Source organism: Amphiprion ocellaris, chromosome 11 (genome assembly GCF_022539595.1).
Source record: "Amphiprion ocellaris isolate individual 3 ecotype Okinawa chromosome 11, ASM2253959v1, whole genome shotgun sequence".
NCBI lineage: Eukaryota > Metazoa > Chordata > Actinopteri > Pomacentridae > Amphiprion > Amphiprion ocellaris.
Window position 1 is genome coordinate 870997 of NC_072776.1, and position 19455 is coordinate 890451.

Sequence of the window (19455 nt, forward strand, 5' to 3'; positions counted from 1 at the left end):
AGTGCTTGTGCCTGTTTATTTTTGAATGCATTTACACACAGTGACATGCTGAAGAGCAGCAGATATGACAGTCCCCTGTTGGAAGAACTAATGGCATTAATAAACATGTGTAGCATTAAAACAGACTGTGGTTCAGCTGAATGGAACGGTGAACATTTTACCGTAATGTTGAGACAGTTAGGAGTGAGGTTTTAACCTGTGAAGAGGAAAATGCTGCTGACTTTAGTTTTTGGTCTGATTTTGAACTTTATGTACAGAAAATTAAATTTGAGCAGAAAAGTAAAAATAGTAAAAGGTAAGGATAAATTTCTTAGAAGAAAGAAACCCTTAATATTCCATAAATGAAAGAACAGTAACCCCTAATTTCCCAAATACTTTTAACTAACTTTAACTCTCCTGCTGTCTTCATTTATGGGCACCAAAAAATATTGTTTCCTTGTCTGAAAATAATCCAAAAATTCAGCAAAAAAAATTCTCCAAATTTATGAAAATTTGCAAAACCTTTGGGAAGAAAATTCCAACAATTCCTTAAAAGTTTCCCTTAAAAGTTTTATTTTTTTTTAAAAATTCCCCAAATTTGACAAGAAAATTTGTGTAAATATTTTCAAAAAATGAGTACAAATCTTCCAAAAAAAATCCTAAAAATATCTAAAGTGATTCCAGATATATCAGTAAAACTTTGGATATTTTCTTTAAGAACGTTCCCAAAAAAATCAACCAAAATCCAGCGAATTTTGCTGGATTTTGGTAGATTTTTATGCAAATTTTCTTAAGAAACATTTTTAACATTTCTTTTTTTCCACCAAAAAATGTTCAAAGATTTCCCAAAAATGTTGAAAATGTGGACATCAGAAGTTTCACTGTGAAAATATTTTTTTCCCCACATTTTCAAACTTTAAAACGGGTCAATTTTGACCCGCAGGATGACATGAGGGTTAAAAAAACACACACAATTAAGAAATGGCTTTTTTTTTTTTTTTTTACAGTGTTCTACAATCTCTTTGCATTTAAAAGCATTTAAAAAAGAAGTGATAAATTATTAGGCAATAAATTAATATACAAGTAATGCTTAAACTAAAAAATATACAATAATTAATTAGAAAAATAGGAGAAATGGGTGAGAGAAATAATAAAATGTGAAAATAATCACATCAGAAGAATGTAATGCCACATATCAGCATGACATCTTGTTAAGTCAAATAAAAGCAGAGACGGATCCACTGTTCACATCAGGACAGATAGACAGGATTCATAAACCCCAGCGACTTTGAAGCCTGATGGCTCCTTCACCGACGCCTGGTGTTACAACACTGCATAAGAAATTATATGCAAGAGGTGTATTTGAATATTCATGACCGAATCCATGGGCTGTTTGTACTGTAGCATTAATTAATTGCTTGAGGGGAAACTGAACCCAAATACGGAGATGGAGCGTAGAAACGCAGCAATCCCAAAGAAAGAATTAAAAAGTGAGAGATGTGTAACCAGCGAGTGCTAACACAGTGCAGATCTTTCAAATGGCACGGCAGGGAAGGGTTTTTACAAATGTATTTAACAATTAACAGACACCCACACTGGAAAAAATGCTCCTCTCAAAACAAGAAAAAAAAACTTATTTCAAGGAACTTTTACCTTGAAATAAGTGAAAAAATCTGCCAACAGAACAAGTGAAAAATGGCTTAGTAAGATTTCTTGAAATAAGATATGATATTTAGAATATTGAGATCTTAAAATTAGCTGGGAAACTTTATTTTAAGCTATATTTTACCAGGATTATCAAGCTTAGGTGTCTTAAAATAAACCAGACCTGCTTAAAAAAGCAGCTTTCACTCAAAAAGAGATTTTTGCTTTCATGTAACCTCCTAATTTGAGATGTATTGAACTTGTTTTGAGTTTTCTTGTAAAATTCAACTCAAAACAAGATCATTTCAAGATTGTTTGACTTAACAAGATATTTAAGATGCATTGTCTTAAAACAAGTCCCTCCATCTGCTGAAATGTCTCTTGTTAAGAGAATTTATCTTAAATGAAGTGGGAAGAGACATTTTGACTAAAAATAAGACAAACAGACTGTAAGATTTTGAGTTTTGCAGTGCACATCAATGCTTTAGACTTCTGAGGCTGAAATAAAGTGTCAGATTTGGTAACGCTGTCTTGAACCAAGCCCTGTCTTTTGTTTAGGATTCTGCGGATGCATATGTGCCGTTAAAAATGTATGAATATTCAGGAGGGAAGATGGCTAAAGAGTCCCAATCATCTCCTACACAGTTGCTCTGGCAGTTGAAAGAGAGCCGCTGAGAGGAGTTTCACTGCGAGAGACATTAGCATGCCTTTGAAACAAGAGACCTTGTGTATGAACAAGGGCTATCCATACACACTTTGGAATGTAATTTATATGCACAAACTGAGGTGTGAGGCCAGAGGATGTTAGAGGGGCAGAAAGGATCCACTCAATACAGGTGTAGCTTTCACTGGCCAACAGTGTAATCACAGCTTCTGTGCTACTGCCAGCGCCTCTTTACACATCAGTGGTTCCTCTGAACCTGCAGACTGCATTGGAAACAATCTGAGCGCAGAGGAAGATGAGGTAGATGGATAATTGGATGCTGTGCTTGTACTTTTTTGTATCTCCTCTGTGATCTTTAAGAAAAATGCTGCCTCATCAAAGAGATTTAGTTTTAAATGTGTAGATTCTCGACTGTTTGTTTGACAACCTGAGTTACTTTCTGTGCCGCTGCCACCGGTGACCTATGTGCTCCACTCTCTGAATTATGCATGGTGATTATACGACGTAGTCCTCTGAATTGTAAATTCTGACAATTATACAGCCCATTGTCTATTCATTATTTCAAAACGAATGGGAAATTATGTAAAACTATCTCTAAAGAGGAAAGCAGCGTGTAATATGACTTGCCATATTGTTCATGCAATTCAAATACTTTGCTTTTTCTGAGAGTTGAAAGTAATCAGATTTAAATGAAATCTGACTTGCATGTCATACGGGATTATGATACATTTGGAAGATAAGCTATGATAACTGCACTACAAGCCATGAGGTGAGAGCACTCGGGCAAAGATGTTTTCCAATTAACTCAAACCTCCCTCAAGGTTAAATATACAAGTGTTGACTAAGAGCTCAACTTCCTGGAGCTTCTTTTCTTGACCAGATGAGCGAAGGGCTTCAACATGTCTCACAGCGTCTCTTTCTGCTTCTCTGTAGACTTTATTTTCTGATCAACGTATAGCCATATATACACATATTGTATTTTTTCCAAAGATGCCAAAACTACCTTTGTTTTCATTATATAAACTTCCAAAACAAACATTTATGAGGTTTTTCTATGATGCACATACATCTGTGCTGCTGTTTCCCCTTAATTTCTTTGATATTTTCAAGTCTTTCATGAAAAGCTGACAAACAGGACATGATGTGTTACAGAGAAGAACGTGAATTTGAAATATAAGTTCATTCTATTGGATTGTTTTAACCCTCCTGTCGTCCTGTGGGTCAAAATTGACCCATTTTAAAATTTGAAAATGAGGAGAAAAAAATATATTTTCACAGTGAAACTTCTGATGTCCACATTTTCAACATTTTTGGGAAATCTCTGAACATTTTTTGTTGGAAAAAAAGAAATGTTAAAAAAATGTTTCTTAAGAACATTGACAGAAAAAACAACCAAAATCCTGCAAAATTCACTGGATTTTGGTTGATTTTTATGTGAATGTTCTTAAGAGAATATCCAAAGTTTTACTGATATATATGGAATCACTTTAGATATTTTTTAGGATGTTTGAGGATGTTTTTAGAAGATTTTTACTCATTTTTTGAAAATATTTACAAGAGTTTTCTTGTCAAATTTGGGGGATTTTTTTTTTTTAAAGTAAAACCTTTAAGGGAAACTTTGAAGGAATTATTGGAATTTTCTTCCTGAAGGTTTTGCAAATTTCCTGAAATTTGGGGGATTTTTTTTGCTGAATTTTTGGATTTTTTTCACACAAGGAAACAATATTTTTTGGTGCCTGTAAATGAGGACAACAGGAGGGTTAAATGTGAACATTGTCAGAATGTGCTTTTTTGCACTAAAACAAAGGAAATAATCTGGGGTTGTGGTTTTTTACAGGTTATTATGCTGTGATTTTACTGGTCACTTAAGAGCAAACTGGTCTGAATGTGGAACCTGAACTTTTTTGTGGGAAAAGATGCAAATTATTGTTCAAAGCAGAATATTTTGAAATGTATCTGAAAGGGAATCTTTACCTTCGTCTTTGTATTATTCATTGTTCTGTTCCATTCACATTCTTTACTGTGGAGCGTCTGTCATTGGCTGCATCGTGTGCAGGACGTGCAGCCCTCCTCCTCTTCCTCCTCTTCCTCCTCTTGCCCCTCCTCTGGAAGTGTTACCCTCTCATCCTCCATCTGCCCTCATCCGCTATTCTCCTCCTCACCTCCTGCTGCACTCCATCCCTCTGCTGAGCACAGGTATTTGTTTAGGAATCTCTCAGTGGAAATTATACTCCATCTCCAGCGCTCCCTATCAACACACAATTATCATGGGCAATCATGCAGAACAGTGCTGAATTCAGCCGGGACTCCCACTCTGATGACATTACTGACTGCAAGGCCCAGCTTCTCCTGGATGGAGGTAGCCTGCTGCACACCTGCATTATACCTCTCTCTCTCTCTCTCTCTCTCTCTCTCTTTCCTTTCATCACACGCTCTCTCTCGGATATGGATAGAGAAATGATTAAACTTTTTTTTTTTAATCTTATTAGGATTTCATTTAAACCAGGAAGTCCACCCGATAAGAAATCTCTTTCCTACGGGAGACTTGGCTGAAAAGGCCTCTCCAACCTCAAACAGGACAAATCCTGCGATCTTATCTCACAGTTTATTAGCATCTGCCCACCTATGTGGCCTCCTCCCATGACCTGCAGCTTTCTGCCTCTGTGTAGCTTCTGACGTGGCACAGTAATTTGAAAATTCACAAATTTGGAAGTGTGAATCTTCATCATTACATTTTCCTGTGAAGGCAAAGTCAATCACAGGAAATAATCAATGCCTTACACCGTGTCCCCCTCTCTCCTGCTTTCTGAGTTGCATTTCCTTATGTATGATAAGTACATTATAAATCCTAAAAGGCACAGAGTTGATGCCGACACATGAGAATCAACACAAGAGTCCATTCAGATCCTGATCAAATGCTCCATTCATGAGTGAAATTACCATCCGTCTGTCAGCCAAGGTGTGAATTCTTTCATCTACAGATCCTACCTCTGAAGTTGTGATTAAATGCATAACGCCACATGCACTCCACATAGACTCCAGATAAGCAAAAATGGGATTTCTTCCTCTCAGGCTGCAGGCTGATGTGGAAATCCAGTGAGATGGCAGTGCCATCTTGTGGTACTTCAGTCAAATTTTTCACTTTTTCCCACATAATTTAGCCCATTTCACAGAAAAAAATGTCCATAGAGTAACAAAAAATAAAAGAAGCAGTTTATTCCAAACTGCAAGACTTTGCTCCTGACTGGCCAGTGTTTTTGGTCTCCTAGCTTCTTTATGCTCCTCTTTTTTTAGTTTTTAGTCTCACAATGCCCATTTTTTTACATTTTGTTTTTGCATTGGGTCACCTTCTTCCCATAGGTGGAATAAATTCATATTTTTAGCATCTTAAGTGCGTCTTCTACTTCTTTTCTTGAAAATTGGGACTGTTAATTCTGACACATGATGCTATATTTAGAAAAGTGTGCGTTCAAGGGCACATACCCGCCTTGTTTCAATGACAGCATTATTTATTTCACACACTAAAGCCTTCACCTTGTCATTTTAGTGGTAAACACTCACCAAAAAAAGTCATTTATTTGGCAGACATGATGCTACATACTCACAACACACTGAACAATTCAGAGAGACTGATAATAGAAATGCATTCAACAGCGTTAACACAAAATTGTTTCTTTATTTAGAAACATAGCAACCTGCACTGAACCTCTAATCTGCAGAGTTTTAGGCTATGTACACAAACAGCAAAGTAATACTGCAAAAAAAGCAGAAAATATAAAGATAATACACTCCATAAATATGACTATTTGATTATATTATGGGACTCAGTGATGATATTCTACATCCTTATTATAGTCAGCAAAAAAAGGATCAAACCCAATATTGAACTGATCTACCTAACAAATGTTTTCTGTGCATCCAAAGACTGATTTAAAAAATGAGCAAAGCTGCTTTATTGGCTGACATTCAGTTATTCTAATGAACATGTGCACTGTGGTTTATTTTGAGGTTATACACATATGCTGCCCTGCTGTCATAAATACCCAGCAGAATACCAAATGTGTTTAAATACACAGCTACAGACAGTAACCAATATCGACGCAGCTGAAATTATTTTAAAGTATATTACCTGGTTTAAAGGATTCCATCTATAGTATAATCCAGTTGGTGTCAGAATAAACTTGGAATATTGAGAAGCTGAATGTCTCCTGGTTTTGATTTCTTCATTGCATTGATGGACAGTAACAAAAATACAGAACGTCATTGGCTTTAAACTGAATGCAGAAAAGGTTGCTGTCACTATTGCTGTATATACATAATATAAAAATGATCACACCACCTTGCTTTGTTTCTGTTTTTGTTTTTTACAAACCCTATACAAAACACAATATATATTTAGATTATTCTTTCAGCATGCTTGCAGCCTTTATATTTCATATTCCAAAGCAAACAAAAGAGAATTCATTTAACCCTTGTGTCGTCCTGTGGGTCAAACTGACCCGTTTGAAAATGTGGGAAAAAATATATTTTCACAGTGAAACTTCTGATGTCCACGTTTTCAACATTTTTGGGAAATCTTTGAACATTTCTGTGTTGGAAAAAAAGAAATGTTAAAAATGTTTCTTAAGAACTTCCACAAAAAAAATTTTATGTGAACATTCTTAAAGAAAATACTAGAAGTTTTACTGATATATATCTAATCACTTTAGGTATTTTTAGGATTTTTTTTTGGATGATTTTTACTCATTTTTTGAAAATATTTACAAGAAATTTCTTCCCAAATTTGGGGGATTTTTTTTAAATAAAACTTTTAAGGGAAACTTCTAAGGAATTATTGGAATTTTCTTCCTGAAGGTTTTGTAAATTTTCAAAATTTGGGATTTTTTTTGCTGAATTTTTGGATTTTTTTCAGACAAGAAAACTATATTTTTTGGTGCCCATAAATGAGAACAACAGGAGGGTTAACAACATCAACTTTAAATTTCATGTACATACATTCTCAACTCTTGCAACCGCCGACACGTAAGATTCAAATAAATATTTGCACTACAGGTATTTATCTATGATCAGGGTTGCTGTGAATCCTCCACACAGTGCTGGGTGGAACTACACTGAAACTAGCTCAGGTTGGAGTCATTATGATGCCATTTCTGAGCTCAGCAACGAATGAAAAGTGTTCGCGCTTGTCAGATCTTTTACACTACAGAGCTACCAAACAGAATCTACAGTGTCCTGTGTTTACACAGCAGAAAAAAAGAACCGTAAAAGACATTCATATTCTGACATTTCAGTCTCTTTCCTCTAACCTGCTGCTGCTTTAAATCAGTGGTAGTGAATCTGGATGGTTCGACCAATGAGGAGGAAAAGAAGGCCGGACAGGAGGCAGAAGAAGATGCCAACGGGGGCGAACATGAAGGACAGACCGTAGGTGAGGGACAGACTGAAGCCCGGACACAGAGAAGAACGCTGGTGGTCGATGTAGACGTCTACAACGTCCAACACCTGCACCCACAGTATGTACATGATGACCACACACAGCAGGAACAGAGCTGGAATACAGGTAAAGACATGAGACTGCGAGGCTTCAAACGCATTCAAAACAGACAGTTAAAATGAATATTAACCACATTTGGGAGGAGGATTTAGACCAATAATTTAAATAATAGTATCCAACTCTGGAAAACTTTAAGATTAAGAGTGGAGTGAATATTATACTTAAAAATAATTATAATAATCTGGCAAAAACTCTCGCAATATCACAATTGAAAGTACTTTTTCTGCAGAAAACTGGCCCCTGTGACCGACTCATTATCACAAAGGCTATTATTAGGTTAGAATAGAATAGAATAGAATAGAATAGAATAGAATAGAATAGAATAGAATAGAATAGAATAGAATAGAATAGAATAGAATAGAATAGAATAGAATAGAAATTCTTTTGTTACAGTAGCAAGCAAAAAGAGTAAAGTGATCACACCACAATAGACAACTATTAAGCATCATATAAATATAATAGAAAAAGTATACTAAAATGCAAATGTACAATAAAGTGTAAAATACATTATGAATTAAAAAAATGTAAATGTAATGTAAATTGAAAAATGTGTCAAGTGCTAACAATAAAAAAAATACAGTGTATGAGGAAATGCAGCAGTGCAACCTGTCCATGTAATGCAACAATTGCAAGTTAGTTATTTCATCAGGTAGGTAGAAACTGACACATTTATTTCATACTGATATAAATGATAGTAAAAAGCCCCCTTTTCAAATTTGATTTAATAAAAGTCTGATGTACACTTTTATATATTACTTCAGAATGTGTTTTTTCTCTTCTGCTGTCTTTAACTCACCAGATGTCAGGAAGAGGCCTCCCCCTGTTTTATACAAATGGTGGCTGGCAAACGGAGCAGCGCAGATGATGAAGAAGCCACCGAGGGCTACAGCTGCCACACCAATGAGCATAAAGATGCTCCAGAATCCTCTGTAGACTGGACAACACAGATGTTAGCCAGTTGTATATGAACCCCTTCCATCATGTAGGACAATGAGATCACTGTATTAAAAGGAAAATGTAGGCAAATACTCACTTATGGCAGAATCATACTCTGTGGCGTTGTGTGTCTGATGAGACACAGGGAATGGGAAGAGGTAGGCAGGCATGCATTCCTTTGAGTGAGCCTGGTTTGCTGCAGAGAGAAAAAATAAATGTATTTCTGCACCAAAACATGAAAGTGGTTTTAATACAGCCTGTTCAGGAAAGATGCATGCATGAAATATTGCAAAAACACAGAAAAATTATTTGTGTTTTTTTTATTTTGTCTTTCATGGAACTAAATTTAACCCTCCTGTTGTCTTCATTTACAGGCACCAAAAAATTGTTTCCTTGTCTGAAAAAAATACAAAAATTCAGCAAAAAAATTCCACAAATTTCTGAAAATTTGCAAAACCTTCAGGAAGAAAATTCCAATAATTCCTTAAAAATTTCCCTTAAAAGTTTTATTTTTTTTAAAAAAATCCCATAATTTGGCAAGAAAATTTTTATAAATATTTTCAAAAATGAGTAAAAATCTTCCCAAAAAAATCCTAAAAATATCTAAAGTGATTCCATATATATCAGAAAAACTTCTATTTTCTTTAAGAACCTTCAAAAAAAAATCAACCAAAATCCAGCGAAGTTTGCTGGATTTTGGTAGATTTTTTTGTGAAGGTTCTTAAGAAACATTTTTAAACATTTCTTTTTTTCCACCATGAAATGTTCAAAGATTTCCCAAAAATGTTGAAAATGTGGACATCAGAAGTTTCACTGTGAAAATATTTTTTTTTTCAAACTTTAAAACGGGTCAATATGACCCACAGGACGACACGAGGGTTAACTAAACTGATGAAGGACATGATAGCTCATTCTGTTGTGTTTTTGTTTCTTTATCATCTCCCTTCTCTTTCCTCGCGTCTTCTTCCGACATGTGAAATTCCACAGACCCTCACAAGCTCCTTTCATTTCTGCAGGCTGTTTCTGACAATGGCCACCCATTCAAAGTCGCCATCAGAAAATAGATGACGCACAGTCACCTGACAAACAGCCAGAATAACATCACATGGCACGGCCTTGAAACAGTCACACGAGGGGGGATTCTGCTGCGATGGTGTCGGACAGTTTCATCAAACACAACTGCAGCAAATAAAAACACTGACGTTTATTGTGCAGCCATGTTCCCTGCAGCAATGCATCAACTTATATGTGTCTTATATGTTGTTTTCACTCCTCAATATTTTGTTTAGTTTGTGGGAGGCAATGGAGGAAGAAGAATTCAGATCCGTTTATTTAAAAAACAAGCAAACAAAAAAAACAAAAAACAATACAGCTTTGTCAATATACTTCAATACAAGTAGGAGTCCTGCATTAAAAATCCTTCATAAGTAAAAGTGCATCAGTATTTGCAGCAAAATGCAGTTAAAGCACCAGTAAAAGTATTGCTTGGATCCCTCTGATTGCTATGTTATATTATATTTAACATCATTAGATCATTATTACTGGAGCTGCTGCAGGTGGAGCCAGTTTGAACTACTTTATATACAGTTTTAACCGTCGTGTCATCCTGCGGATCAAATTGACCCGTTTTAAAGTTTGAAAATGTGGGGAAAAAAAATATTTTCACAGTTAAACTTCTGTTGTCCACATTCTCAACATTTTTGGTAAATCTTTGAACATTTTTTGGTAGAAAAAAAGAAATGTTAAAAATGATTTTTAAGAACATTGACACTAAAATCATCCAAAATCAAGTGAATTTCACCGGATTTTGGTTGATTTTTTTTGTGAATGTTCTTAAAGAAAATAATAGACGTTTTACTGATATATATGGAATCACTGAAATTTTCTTGCCAGATTTGGGGGATATTTTTAAAAAATAAAACGTTTAAGGGAAACTTTTAAGGAAATATTGGAATTTTCTTAGTGAAGGTTTTGCAAATTTTCAAAAATTTGGGGAATTTTTTTTGCTGAATTTTTGGATTTTTTTCAGACAAGGAAACAATATTTTTTGGTGGCCGTAAAGGAAGACAGCAGGAGGATTAAAGTATCAGTAAAAGTACCACTTGGATCCCTCTGATAGCTTTGTTATATAATATTTAACATCATTAGATCATTATTACTGGAGCCAGTTTGAACTATTTTATATACAGTTTTAAATACAGACAACAGATAAATCTCAGGAGATTGTGAGATGATTAACGAGATAGGAAATAACAAAAAACAATGTTGCGATAAACAAATCTGTTTTCAGGTTTTGGACTCTAGATTTCTGATAAGCTTGAATGTTTATTGAAGTGAAACCAAGCCAAAAGTGACAAGACAGCTTTTTTATAAGAGAGATCAGAAGCCAAAATGTTTGGAAGCCACTGGTTTATTCCTTAACAATGTGTTGCAGCTTAAAGACTTGTTATATTATGTAAAATCTTCAGCTGAAAAGTCACAAAAGCAATAGTATAAATGTAGTTTCCTTCTTTAGAATTAAGTAGCATAAAATGGAAGCACTCAAGTAAAGTACAAGTAAATCAGACATATACAGAAGTATAGTGGTCGAGTAAATCAACTTAGTTACTTTCCACCACTGCCTGGAGACGATGGGCTCCCTGAACAGCTTAAAAGCACACTGAACACAACTTTTTATTACCTAAACACTTCATGACTTTTCATAATTTCCAGAGAATTGCTTATAAGTGGGTCCTGAATTTCTAGTATGTTTCAGAAATCCACTTTAGAAAATTATGCATTTCCCCTTTTTGGGGTTTCAGCAACACCAGCTATATAAAACCAGATGAAATATAGGAGAATTTTATCTGTTATGTGAGCAAAACTGCCCTGCTAAAATCCTAACAGTGGGGCCAGACCAGTCTGCGTTCTGAATAATAACTCAAATACTGTCCATTTCTGTCTTTGAATGACACAAAGGGATTAAAAATATATCATATACCATATTAAGTGCCAACACTGATAAAAAATAAAGTTGGTGTCACGTTGGAACCGTGTCATGTGTGTCACTTACTGAACCAGAGCTTCCACAGCAGGTTTTCATCACCTGCGTTGCCTCCAAAGGAACATCTCCAGAAGAAACCCTCATGATACAGAGTCACATCACTGCTGGAGTCCTGCATCACCACATCTCCACGCTGAAATAAGACATAAAGATTTATTGAGACACATTTCCTGATTTTAGGAAGACAGCAGGATGAGGTTCATATAAATACAGCTAATGGATGAGCTCTGTATAATCAGCGGATGCTATTAAAGCCTGTGAGCTGAAACGAGGCAGGCGTCATGGAGCAGCTGCTCAGGCAGGTCAGGGGTGGAGCTGAGGCAGCACCCTTCACCTCCGGCCGGCCGAGTTTGGTGACAAGTCATGCAGGTCGAGGATGTTCTCATTCAGGAAGCACCGGTCACTGGTGGTCACTATTTTTGCACGTGAGTAAATAAGAACACATCCCAAGTCCACCTGTTATGTAACTCATAAAACGCCTCCCAGAGAAATGAAAGCAGAAGAATCCTGGAGCTTCAAGCATCATAAAGTCCCGCTTGGTTCAGGGAGTTCATAAAATAAACACATTTTTAACCCTCGTGTCATCCTGCGGGTCAAATTGACCCGTTTAAAAGTTTGAAAATGTGGAAAAAAATATACTTTCACAGTGAAAATTTCCACATTTTCAACATTTCTGGCACATTTTTGAACATTTTTTGGTGGAAAAAAAAATGTAAAAAAAGATTTTTTTTAAGATCATTCAGGAAAAAATCAACCAAAATCCAACAAATTTTGCTGGATTTTAATATTAGAAAATATTACATGTTTTACTGATATAAATGGAATCACTTTAGATATTTTTAGGATTTTCTGGAAGATTTTTTTTTGAACACTTTGTTTATAATTTTTTGTTTCTTTACATTACATTGACATTTACAATAAACAAAGAACAAATTCCCTTCTCCCACCCACCCCTGGTTTACAGAAAAAAAAGAGCGCACACAAAAAAAGGAAAAAAGGCAGAAAAAAAGAAAAAAGGATACAATAATGATTACCGTGACCATGAATTTAAGATGAATGGCACTATAAGCATAACTAAGTGCATCAGGTCAACATGGAAATAAATAAACAAATAAAACAAACAGGTTCTCCTTCACTTAATTGTATAGCATCGTAAATTGCACTGACACAAAGTTATATGAATGTTTTAAGATGGACACAAATTTTGCACATATTCAAAGAAAAGAGACCAGGTCACTCTAAAGTTTTCCAGGCAGTTGGCGCGACTGTATCTCAGTTTTTCTAGCTGCAACATAGAAAGCATTTCTCTAATCCAGCTATCAAAAGAGGGAGGTTTATCTGATTTCCACTGGAGAAGGATAAGTCTACGGGCCATTAATGAGGCAAAGGCTATTGCCTTTGCCTGTGATGCAGGGACAGTGATTTCTGGAGGAGGAACCCCAAAGATTGAAATGAATGGAGAAACTGTTATTAATTTCCTACACATGTATGAGAGCACCTCAGAGATATTCTTCCAGAAACTATTCAAGGACTGGCAATTCCAAAACATGTGACCTGTAGTAGCTCGACTCTGATGACATCTTATGCAGGTTGGACTGACATTAGGATATATTTTTGCAAGCTTGTCATTTGAGTAATGTAGACGATGCAATACCTTAAACTGAATCAGGCGTTGTCTAATACAAATGGATGAAGTGTGGATATTTTGTAGACAAAGTTGCCAGGACTCCTCAGAGAGTTCCATATGTAGCTCCTGCTCCCATGCTGATTTCGTTTTCCTCCATGAAAATGGGCTGATATTTTGTATTATGGTGTATATCTTACAGATGGTACCTTTTTTATAAGGGTTTAAGGCCAGGATTTCATCAATATTTTTACTTGAAGCCATTTGAGGTTTACAGTACTTACTAGCAAAACTTCTAATTTGTAGGAACCAAAAAAAATGAGTTTTAGGGATATTATAGTTTTTTTGTAGTGTTTCAAATGGAATGATTGTACCTTTTACAAAAAGGTCTTTAAAAAATACCAATCCCTTTTTATGCCACATTTTGAAGGTTGAATCAATCTGAGATGGTGGAAAGAGATGATTATTCACCAAGGGAGAAAACAAGCTCAACTGGTTAATCCAAAAGTGTTTCCTAAACTGGAACCAAATCTTTAAAGAGTGCTTTACTACTGGGTTGGGGATTTGAGGATGCGTCCCTACAGGAATTGTAGAGCTCAATAGTGAAATAGGAAAAGCTGCTGGGTTATTATTCAGTTCCATGTTTACCCAGACCGGGCCCTGGCTGGAAGATTGTTACTCATTTTTTGAAAATGTTTACAAGAATTTTCTTGCCAAATTTGGGGGATTTTTTATTTATATATATATATATATATATATATATATATATATATATATATATATATGTATATGTATATATATATATATATATATATATATGTATATATATGTATATATATATATATATATATATATATATATATATATATATATATATATATATATATATATATATATATATATAAATAAACTTTTTAGGGAAACTTTTAAGGAATGACTGGAATTTCCTTCCTGAAGGTTTTGCAAATTTTCAGAAATTTGGGGATTTTTTTAGCTGATGTTTTGGATTTTTTTCAGACAAGGAAACAATATTTTTTGGTGCCTGTAAATGAAGACAACAGGAGGTTAAATACGTTCACCATTTGCTTTAAAGTTCAGATCATCCAAAGGGGTTTCAAGACAAATCTAAAGGGTTATAATGCAATTAAAGGCACATTTCTTCCCAGCAAAATATATTGATTTCACACCAACATTTCTAACATCTGGAAAGCACTTTAAAATAGTTCACTGAAGGCCATATTGGGATTTATGCTTGTTTAAAAGGAAAAACTTCAATACAATCTTAACACTGTATTCTGATTGGATCCTCAGACCTTTTCACTCCTTACTGATGTACAAATAATCTTTTCAAAGTGACTACACTGAGATCACCTTGCATTACAACATACAGTACACGTTGGTTTTATTGTGCTGCTATCATGTCTCAGTTTCAGCATTAGTGCTCACCCTGAAAAGCCAAGTATGTCCGAGTGTGTGATATTTAATCCAGTATCATACCTCTGGGACTTCAGCTATTTGTATTTCTATCATTGGGACACGTGGTACAAGCTATGTCTCAATCACTGCATAGCTGCACACCTGCTACATTAAACAGTGTCTGATTACATGCAGAGATCCTGCAGAGATGCCTCTCCACCCTGCAGCTCACCTCCTGAAAGACTGACTGGAGCAACAGCTTTCAGATCAGAAGAAACAACTCTGATTCCTGTTTGAACTCTTTAACCCCCGTGTCAACCTGCGGGTCAAATTGACCCGTTTTAAAGTTTGAAAATGTGGAAAAAAATATATATTTTCACAGTGAAAACTTCAACATTTTCGGGAAATTTTTGAACATTTTTTGGTGGAAAAAAGAAATGTTAAAAATGTTTCTTAAGAACATTCACAAAAAAAATCAACCAAAATCCAGCAAATTTCATTGGATTTTGGTTGATTTTTTTGTGAATGTTCTTCAAGAAAATATTAGAACTTTTAGTGAAATATATGGAATCACTTTAGATATTTTTAGGATTTTTTTGGAAGATTTTTATTGATTTTTTGAAAACATTTAAATTTTTTTTAAAATCTTTATTTCTTGTCAAATTTGGGGATTTTTTTTTTTTAAATAAAACTTCTAAGGGAAACTTTTGAGGAATTTTTGGAATTTTCTTCCTGAAGAGTTTGCTAATTTTTTTAAATTTAGGGAATTTTTTTGCTGAATTTTTGGATTATTTTCAGACACGGGAGCAATATTTTTTGGTGCCGTAAATGAGGACAACAGGAGGGTTAAAAGTATGTCTTATAATAATATACAGGCTTTAATATCAGTTTTTGGGATTGTGGAGCTTCCAAACTTCATAATAAAGCTGAATACAATGTAAAACAACAGAATTAAGGCTTCAAGAACAACTAAGCTCACTTTAGTTCCAGTGGGGGTTACAAATATGAACATTTATACATCATCTTTTTGAACCTAAAGCACCCACCTCTATGGTCACATCGCCCGGGCCGATGGATCCTTCAGGGTTTGGGTGGCAGCTCTCTGAGGCCAGCAGCCAGTAGTCAGTTCCAAAAGAAAGAAGGATAAACACAGCTGCCAACGCCCCAAAGAGCCCTGCAAAAAACAACGCCACGCTAAGCTTCATGGTCCAGGTTTGATCAGCTGCTCGGCTACTGAATGCCCACGCTCGGCCTGACTTTCCACCTCCAACTAAAACCAGTGCATGTGGCGAGCAGAGGCAGCAGCAGTCGCTTTATCCGCTGGTCTGCTACTCTGTTGGGTTACTGGATCTTCACTCCTCTGCTGTCTCTCTTGTCTGTGTTATGAGAGGACAAAGTGGTGCACATGACTCCCTTGGACCCTCCACTGGGGTCTGCAGCCACCACCCTCTTTACCCCGGGGCTATTTCTGGTGTCCGATTGAAGGCGGCTGCTCCTCTCCACTGTGGAGCTGAGAGTGTGGAGCATTCGAAGAGTGTGAAGCAAGGGAGGGGATCAACGCAGAAATAACCGGTGGCAACTGGACACCCAGCGTCTGAATGGGAATGTCAGGGCAGGGTGAGACTGAAAGGACAGGAAAGGAGTAAAGTATCCCGCTACACCCCCAAACCCCCGAAGCCTTTGCCCCACCAGGACAACACACACATAAACAGCTGCACAGGCCAGGAGCTGCCATTTCCTGTAAAGAATGTGATGAAAATTACTGTAAATGCAGCCTTTCGTGTAACTTCAGTGAGAGTTTCAGTTATTTCAGACACCGTAAATACAGGCGGAGACTTGTACTATATAGATAGTATACAAAATAGACTTGGTAAGATTTTGATTTTTGCAGTGCATAAGCAATTTTTTAAAAAGAAATCACACAAAATACATAATATCGATTTGTATTTAGCAAGTTCTGGATACTGATCTGAAAAAATTAGATCATACATGAAATAGCAATTCAGTTTCAAAGTTGAAAAGCCATTAACCCTCCTGTTGTCCTCATTTATTGGCACCAAAAAATGTTGTTTCCTTGTCTGAAAAAAAGCAAAAAAAATCAGCAAAAAAATCCCTCAAATTTCTGAAAATTTGCAAAACCTTCAGGAAGAAAATTCCAATAATTCCTTAAAAGTTTCCCTTAAAAGTTTTTTTAAGAAAAAAAAAAACAAACAAAAAAATTGGCAAGAAAATTATTGTAAATATTTTCAAAAACTGAGTAAAAATCTTGCAAAAAAATCCTAGAAATATCTAAAGTGATTCCACATATATCATTAAAACTCCTAATATTTTCTTTAAGAACATTCACATAAATATCAACCAAAATCCAGTGAAATTTGCTGGATTTTGGTTGACTGTTTTTGTGAATTCTCTTAAGAAACATCTTTAACATTTCTTTTCTCCACCAAAAAAATGTTCAAAGATTTCCCCAAAATGTTGAAAATGTGGACATCAGAAGTTTCACTGTGAAAATATGTTTTTTTTTTTCTCCACATTTTCAAACTTTAAAATGGGTTAATTTGACTCGCAGGACGACACCAGGTTTAACACGGTTTACCCACTTTTAGATAAAGCAGTTTTGTTTCTGGATATGTGCAAAGTTATCATTTGTCTTTCATTAACACATGTTTTCAAAAACCGGATTTTGTGGTCAGTTGTAGTCAGCATGAGTTGAGAGGAGCTTCTGGTTTATTAGCATCTAAGGGGAATATTTAGCAGCGAACCTAAATGCAGACACAGACTAATTTACACACTGATGTGACCCAGGCTACCCTCAGCCTCAGGCACTCCACCCATATCCACTGCTGGGTGTGTGTGTGTGTGTGTGTGTGTGTGTGTGTGTGTGTGTGTGTGTGTGTGTGTGTGTGTGTGTGTGTGTGTGTGTGTGTGTGTGTGTGTGTGTGTGTGTGTGTGTGTGTGTGTGTGTGTGTGTGTGTGTGTGTGTGTGTGTGTCGGAAAAAACTTCAGATCAGTAGTTTATTAAACATCATTTATTTCTTGTCTGCAACATGAATAAAGAACAAACACTTTTAGTCCATTTTTTATGGACTGAGGAAGCCTGCAGAAACAGCTTCTATACACGGCAAAACTCTAAACCTTACCAAGTCTATTTGTCTTATTTTTAGTCAAAATGTCTCATCACACTTGATTTAAGATAAATTCACTTAACAGGTGACATTTCAGCAGATGGAGGGACTTGTTTTAAGACAATGCATCTGAAATATCTTGTTAAGGCAAACAATCTTGAAATTATCTTGTTTTGAGTTGAATTTTACAAGAAAACTCAAAATAAGTTTAATCCTCGTGTCGTCCTGCGGGTCAAAATTGACCCGTTTTAAAGTTTGAAAATGTGGGAAAAAAAAACATATTTTCACAGTGAAACTTCTGATGTCCACATTTTCAACATTTTTGGGAAATCTTTGAACATTTTTTGGTGAATAAAGAAATGTTAAAAATGTTTCTTAAGAACATTCACATAAAAAAATTTTTGGAAGATTTTTACTCATTTTTTGAAAATATTTACAAGAATTTTCTTGCCAAATTTGGGGATTTTTTAAAAACATAAAACTCTTAAGGAATTATTGGAATTTTCTTCCTGACAGTTTTGGAAATTTTCAAAAATTTAGGGAATTTTTTTGCTGATTTTTTTGTATTTTTTTTCAGACAAGGAAACAATATTTTTTGGTGCCCATAAATGAAGACAACAGGAGGGTTAATACATCTCAGATTAGGAGGTTCCATAAAAGCGAAAATCTATTTTTGAGAGAAAAACTGCTCTTTTTTTTTTTTTTTTTTTAAGCATGTCTGGCTTATTTTAAGACACCTAATCTTGACAATCCTGGTAAAATAGAGCTTAAAATAAGTTTTCCCAGCTAATATTAAGATCTCCTGATTCTAAATATCATATCTTATTTCAAGAAATCTTACCAAGACATTTTTCACTTGTTCTATTGGCAGATTTTTTTTCACTTATTTCAAGGTTAAAGTTCCTTGACATAGTTTTTTTTTTCTTGTTTTGAGAGGAGCATTTTTTCCAGTGTATTACACTTTAATTTTAGGGCTGTGACGTGCTGGTTAGCTCTGTCGCCTTGCAGCTCATAGATCCCCGGTTTGTGTCCCGGCCTTCCAGGGATCTTTCTGCATGGAGTCTCCATGTTCTCCCTGTACATGTGTAGGTTTTCTCCAGGTTCTCCGGCTTCTTCCCACAGTCTTAAAACATACTGAGGTTAATTGGAAAATCTAAATTATCCATAGGTGACTTCAGTTCACCCTCAGTCAGCTGGGATAGACTCCAGCCCCCCACGACCTTAATGAGGATTAAGCGGTGTACAGATAATGAATGAATGAACTTTAATTTTAGTTTCATCTGCTCATCAGACCTTGTCCTTTTCCACAACCCATTTAGATTTTGACCTTAAAGCTCAAATGTAATGTGAATATACAGATGTGATACTTCTTATTTTTATTATCATACATCTAATATAATTCTACCTTGTACCAGTTATGTTGAATGAAACCATATAAGCCGTATTTAAGAACAGCACTTTCTCCAACAG

The 19455-nt window shown here is 35.4% G+C and overlaps 1 protein-coding gene across 1 annotated transcript; it reads right to left on the bottom strand.

Annotated features, from left to right (window-relative positions):
• Nucleotides 1–5943: 5943 nt before the first annotated feature.
• On the bottom strand, nucleotides 5944–16394 carry tmem182a (transmembrane protein 182a). The gene is made up of 5 exons (XM_023269427.3): nucleotides 15907–16394; nucleotides 11830–11953; nucleotides 8875–8973; nucleotides 8638–8775; nucleotides 5944–7836 (listed from the first exon to the last, which is right to left on the bottom strand). Exons 1-5 carry the CDS (start codon nucleotides 16063–16065, stop codon nucleotides 7610–7612), a joined length of 747 nt encoding a protein of 248 aa, XP_023125195.2. The 5' UTR covers nucleotides 16066–16394; the 3' UTR covers nucleotides 5944–7609.
• Between the last annotated feature and the right edge of the window lie 3061 nt (nucleotides 16395–19455).

Coding starts and splice junctions, on each gene's coding strand:
- tmem182a (XM_023269427.3), bottom strand. CDS start 16,065: ATGAAGCTTAGCGTGGCGTTGTTTTTTGCAGGGCTCTTTGGGGCGTTG. Junction 8,974..11,829: donor GCTGTGGAAGCTCTGGTTCA/GTAAGTGACACA, acceptor TTCTCTCTGCAG/CAAACCAGGCTCACTCAAAG. Junction 7,837..8,637: donor AGGCCTCTTCCTGACATCTG/GTGAGTTAAAGA, acceptor CCTGTATTCCAG/CTCTGTTCCTGCTGTGTGTG.